The sequence below is a fragment of the Gobius niger genome (assembly GCF_951799975.1).
Source record: "Gobius niger genome assembly, contig: SCAFFOLD_75, whole genome shotgun sequence".
Classification (NCBI taxonomy): domain Eukaryota; kingdom Metazoa; phylum Chordata; class Actinopteri; order Gobiiformes; family Gobiidae; genus Gobius; species Gobius niger.
Window position 1 is genome coordinate 137,688 of NW_027639064.1, and position 7,114 is coordinate 144,801.

The 7,114-nt window shown below is 46.7% G+C and overlaps 1 protein-coding gene across 1 annotated transcript in view; it reads left to right on the plus strand.

Moving 5' to 3' along the window:
* The window catches only part of LOC306982949 (monoacylglycerol lipase ABHD2-like), a gene marked incomplete at both ends in the record, with an annotated part of 17,859 nt that extends 11,310 nt beyond the window's left edge, over positions 1-6,549 (plus strand). Inside the window, one exon of the mRNA XM_079583393.1 lies at positions 6,382-6,549. Coding sequence (XP_079439519.1) covers positions 6,382-6,549 — 168 coding nt within the window. The remainder of the gene's footprint in view (positions 1-6,381) is intronic.
* Between the last annotated feature and the right edge of the window lie 565 nt (positions 6,550-7,114).

Genomic DNA, 7,114 nt, shown 5'->3' on the forward strand with positions numbered 1-7,114 from the left:
CTACTACAATACTACTACAACCACGCCCACTCAGGTACTTACACTACTACAATACTACTATAACCACGCCCACTCAGTTACTTACACTACTACAATATTACTACAACCACGCCCACTCAGGTACTTACACTACTACAATACTACTACAACCACGCCCACTCAGGTACTTACACTACTACAATACTACTACAACCACGCCCACTCAGGTACTTACACTACTACAATACTACTACAACCACGCCCACTCAGGTACTCACACTACTACAATACTACTACAACCACGCCCACTCAGGTACTTACACTACTACAATACTACTACAACCACGCCCACTCATGTACTTACACTACTACAATACTACTACAACCACGCCCACTCAGGTACTTACACTACTACAATACTACTACAACCACGCCCACTCAGGTACTTACACTACTACAATACTACTACAACCACGCCCACTCAGGTACTTACACTACTACAATACTACTACAACCACGCCCACTCAGGTACTCACACTACTACAATACTACTACAACCACGCCCACTCAGGTACTTACACTACTACAATACTACTACAACCACGCCCACTCAGGTGCTTACACTACTACAATACTACTACAGCCACGCCCACTCAGGTACTTACACTACTACAATACTACTACAACCAACCACGCCCACTCAGGTACTCACACTACTACAATACTACTACAACCACGCCCACTCAGGTACTTACACTACTACAATACTACTACAACCACGCCCACTCAGGTACTTACACTACTACAATACTACTACAACCACGCCCACTCAGGTACTTACACTACTACAATACTACTACAACCACGCCCACTCAGGTACTTACACTACTACAATACTACTACAACCACGCCCACTCAGGTACTCACACTACTACAATACTACTACAACCACGCCCACTCAGGTACTTACACTACTACAATACTACTACAACCACGCCCACTCAGGTGCTTACACTACTACAATACTACTACAACCAACCACGCCCACTCAGGTACTTACACTACTACAATACTACTACAACCACGCCCACTCAGGTGCTTACACTACTACAATACTACTACAACCACGCCCACTCAGGTACTTACACTACTACAATACTACTACAACCACGCCCACTCAGGTACTCACACTACTACAATACTACTACAACCACGCCCACTCAGGTACTTACACTACTACAATACTACTACAACCACGCCCACTCAGGTGCTTACACTACTACAATACTACTACAGCCACGCCCACTCAGGTACTTACACTACTACAATACTACTACAACCAACCACGCCCACTCAGGTACTCACACTACTACAATACTACTACAACCACGCCCACTCAGGTACTTACACTACTACAATACTACTACAACCACGCCCACTCAGGTACTTACACTACTACAATACTACTACAACCACGCCCACTCAGGTACTTACACTACTACAATACTACTACAACCACGCCCACTCAGGTACTTACACTACTACAATACTACTACAACCACGCCCACTCAGGTACTCACACTACTACAATACTACTACAACCACGCCCACTCAGGTGCTTACACTACTACAATACTACTACAACCACGCCCACTCAGGTGCTTACACTACTACAATACTACTACAGCCACGCCCACTCAGGTACTTACACTACTACAATACTACTACAACCAACCACGCCCACTCAGGTACTCACACTACTACAATACTACTACAACCACGCCCACTCAGGTACTTACACTACTACAATACTACTACAACCACGCCCACTCAGGTACTTACACTACTACAATACTACTACAACCACGCCCACTCAGGTACTTACACTACTACAATACTACTACAGCCACGCCCACTCAGGTACTTACACTACTACAATACTACTACAACCACGCCCACTCAGGTGCTTACACTACTACAATACTACTACAACCACGCCCACTCAGGTACTTACACTACTGCAATACTACTACAACCACGCCCACTCAGGTACTTACACTACTACAATACTACTACAACCACGGCCACTCAGGTACTTACACTACTACAATACTACTGCAACCACGGCCACTCAGGTACTTACACTACTACAATACTACTACAACCAACCACGCCCACTCAGGTACTTACACTACTACAATACTACTACAACCACGCCCACTCAGGTACTTACACTACTACAATACTACTACAACCACACCCACTCAGGTACTTACACTACTGCAATACTACTACAGCCACGCACACTCAGGTACTTACACTACTACAATACTACTACAACCACGCCCACTCAGGTGCTTACACTACTACAATACTACTACAACCACGCCCACTCAGGTACTTACACTACTACAATACTACTACAACCACACCCACTCAGGTACTTACACTACTACAATACTACTACAACCACGCCCACTCAGGTACTTACACTACTACAATACTACTACAACCACGCCCACTCAGGTACTTACACTACTACAATACTACTACAACCACGCCCACTCAGGTACTTACACTACTACAATACTACTACAACCACGCCCACTCAGGTACTTACACTACTACAATACTACAACCAACCACGCCCACTCAGGTACTTACACTACTACAATACTACTACAACCACGCCCACTCAGGTACTTACACTACTACAATACTACTACAACCACGCCCACTCAGGTACTTACACTACTACAATACTACTACAACCACGCCCACTCAGGTACTTACACTACTACAATACTACTACAACCACGCCCACTCAGGTACTTACACTACTACAATACTACTACAACCACGCCCACTCAGGTACTTACACTACTACAATACTACTACAACCAACCACGCCCACTCAGGTACTTACACTACTACAATACTACTACAACCACGCCCACTCAGGTACTTACACTACTACAATACTACTACAACCACGCCCACTCAGGTACTTACACTACTACAATACTACTACAACCACGCCCACTCAGGTACTTACAGTACTACAATACTACTACAACCAACCACGCCCACTCAGGTACTTACACTACTACAATCCTACTACAACCACGCCCACTCAGGTGCTTACACTACTACAATACTACTACAACCACGCCCACTCAGGTACTTACACTACTACAATCCTACTACAACCACGCCCACTCAGGTACTTACACTACTACAATACTACTACAACCACGCCCACTCAGGTACTTACACTACTACAATACTACTACAACCAACCACGCCCACTCAGGTGTTTACACTACTACAATACTACTACAACCACGCCCACTCAGGTATTTACACTACTACAATACTACTACAACCACGCCCACTCAGGTACTTACACTACTACAATACTACTACAACCACGCCCACTCAGGTACTTACACTACTACAATACTACTACAACCACGCCCACTCAGGTACTTACACTACTACAATACTACTACAACCACGCCCACTCAGGTACTCACACTACTACAATACTACTACAACCACGCCCACTCAGGTACTTACACTACTACAATACTACTACAACCACGGCCACTCAGGTACTTACACTACTACAATACTACTACAACCACGGCCACTCAGGTACTTACACTACTACAATACTACTACAACCACGCCCACTCAGGTGCTTACACTACTACAATACTACTACAACCAACCACGGCCACTCAGGTACTTACACTACTACAATACTACTACAACCACGGCCACTCAGGTACTTACACTACTACAATACTACTACAACCAACCACGCCCACTCAGGTACTTACACTACTACAATACTACTACAGCCACGCCCACTCATGTACTTACACTACTACAATACTACTACAACCACGCCCAATTAGGTACTTACACTACTACAATACTACTACAACCAACCACGCCCACTCAGGTACTTACACTACTACAATACTACTACAACCACGCCCACTCAGGTACTTACACTACTACAACCAACCACGCCCACTCAGGTACTTACACTACTACAATACTACTACAACCACGCCCACTCAGGTACTTACACTACTACAATACTACTACAACCACGCCCACTCAGGTACTTACACTACTACAATACTACTACAACCACGGCCACTCAGGTACTTACACTACTACAATACTACTACAACCACGCCCACTCAGGTACTGACACTACTACAATACTACTACAACCACGCCCACTCAGGTGCTTACACTACTACAATACTACTACAACCACGCCCACTCAGGTACTTACACTACTACAATACTACTACAACCACGCCCACTCAGGTACTTACACTACTACAATACTACTACAACCACGCCCACTCAGGTACTTACACTACTACAATACTACTACAACCACGCCCACTCAGGTACTTACACTACTACAATACTACTACAACCACGCCCACTCAGGTACTTACACTACAACAATACTACTACAACCACGCCCACTCAGGTACTTACACTACTACAATACTACTACAACCACGCCCACTCAGGTACTTACACTACTACAATACTACTACAACCACGCCCACTCAGGTACTTACACTACTACAATACTACTACAACCACACCCACTCAGGTGCTTACACTACTACAATACTACTACAACCAACCACGCCCACTCAGGTACTTACACTACTACAATACTACTACAACCACGCCCACTCAGGTACTTACACTACTACAATACTACTACAACCACGCCCACTCAGGTGCTTACACTACTACAATACTACTACAACCACGCCCACTCAGGTACTTACACTACTACAATACTACTACAACCACACCCACTCAGGTACTTTCACTACTACAATACTACTACAACCACGCCCACTCAGGTACTTACACTACTACAATACTACTACAACCACGCCCACTCAGGTACTTACACTACTACAATACTACTACAACCACGCCCACTCAGGTACTTACACTACTACAATACTACTACAACCACGCCCACTCAGGTGCTTACACTACTACAATACTACTACAACCACGCCCACTCAGGTGCTTACACTACTACAATACTACTACAACCACGCCCACTCAGGTACTTACACTACTACAATACTACTACAACCACGCCCACTCAGGTACTTACACTACTACAATACTACTACAACCACGCCCACTCAGGTACTTACACTACTACAATACTACTACAACCACGCCCACTCAGGTACTTACACTACTACAATCCTACTACAACCACGCCCAGATGACCTGATGGTGGCGCTGTGCTTCTGTAACCACAGTGTTGTTCCTCAGATGACCTGACGGTGGCGCTGTGCTTCTGTAACCACAGTGTTGTTCCTCAGATGACCTGACGGTGGCGCTGTGCTTCTGTAACCACAGTGTTGTTCCTCAGATGACCTGATGGTGGCGCTGTGTTTCTGTAACCACAGTGTTGTTCCTCAGATGACCTGATGGTGGCGCTGTGTTTCTGTAACCACAGTGTTGTTCCTCAGATGACCTGATGGTGGCGCTGTGCTTCTGTAACCACAGTGTTGTTCCTCAGATGACCTGACGGTGGCGCTGTGCTTCTGTAACCACAGTGTTGTTCCTCAGATGACCTGACGGTGGCGCTGTGCTTCTGTAACCACAGTGTTGTTCCTCAGATGACCTGATGGTGGCGCTGTGCTTCTGTAACCACAGTGTTGTTCCTCAGATGACCTGATGGTGGCGCTGTGCTTCTGTAACCACAGTGTTGTTCCTCAGATGACCTGACGGTGGCGCTGTGCTTCTGTAACCACAGTGTTGTTCCTCAGATGACCTGACGGTGGCGCTGTGCTTCTGTAACCACAGTGTTGTTTCTCAGATGACCTGATGGTGGCGCTGTGCTTCTGTAACCACAGTGTTGTTCCTCAGATGACCTGATGGTGGCGCTGTGCTTCTGTAACCACAGTGTTGTTCCTCAGATGACCTGATGGTGGCGCTGTGCTTCTGTAACCACAGTGTTGTTCCTCAGATGACCTGATGGTGGCGCTGTGCTTCTGTAACCACAGTGTTGTTCCTCAGATGACCTGATGGTGGCGCTGTGCTTCTGTAACCACAGTGTTGTTTCTCAGATGACCTGATGGTGGCGCTGTGCCCGGGCTTCTGTAACCACAGTGTTGTTCCTCAGATGACCTGACGGTGGCGCTGTGCTTCTGTAACCACAGTGTTGTTTCTCAGATGACCTGATGGTGGCGCTGTGCTTCTGTAACCACAGTGTTGTTCCTCAGATGACCTGATGGTGGCGCTGTGCTTCTGTAACCACAGTGTTGTTTCTCAGATGACCTGATGGTGGCGCTGTGCTTCTGTAACCACAGTGTTGTTCCTCAGATGACCTGATGGTGGCGCTGTGTCCGGGCTTCTGTAACCACAGTGGGCAGAGATACGTGCGCAGCTTCGTGCACTTCAGCCTAAAACACGGCCTGCCCTGCGCCGTCCTCAACCACCTGGGGGCGCCACCGGGTCTGGCCCTGACTACGCCCAGAGTCTTCAGCTACGGTACCACCGGGTTAGCTCTTTAGCTCCTCTTTAGCTCCTGGTTAGCTCCTCTTTAGCTCCTGGTTAGCTCCTCTTTAGCTCCTGGTTAGCTCCTCTTTAGCTCCTCTTTAGCTCCTGGTTAGCTCCTCTGTAGTTCCTGGTTAGCTCCTCTTTAGCTCCTGGTTAGCTCCTCTTTAGCTCCTCTTTAGCTCCTGGTTAGCTCCTCTGTAGTTCCTGGTTAGCTCCTCTTTAGCTCCTGGTTAGCTCCTCTTTAGCTCCTCTTTAGCTCCTGGTTAGCTCCTCTTTAGCTCCTGGTTAGCTCCTCTTTAGCTCCTCTTTATCTCCTGGTTAGCTCCTCTGTAGCTCCTGGTTAGCTCCTCTTTAGCTCCTGGTTAGCTCCTCTTTAGCACCTGGTTAGCTCCTCTTTAGCTCCTCTTTAGCACCTGGTTAGCTCCTCTTTAGCACCTGGTTAGCTCCTCTTTAGCTCCTCTTTAGCACCTGGTTAGCTCCTCTTTAGCTCTTGGTTAGCTCCTCTTTAGCTCCTGGTTAGCTCCTCTTTAGTTCCTGGCTAGCTCCTCTTTATCTC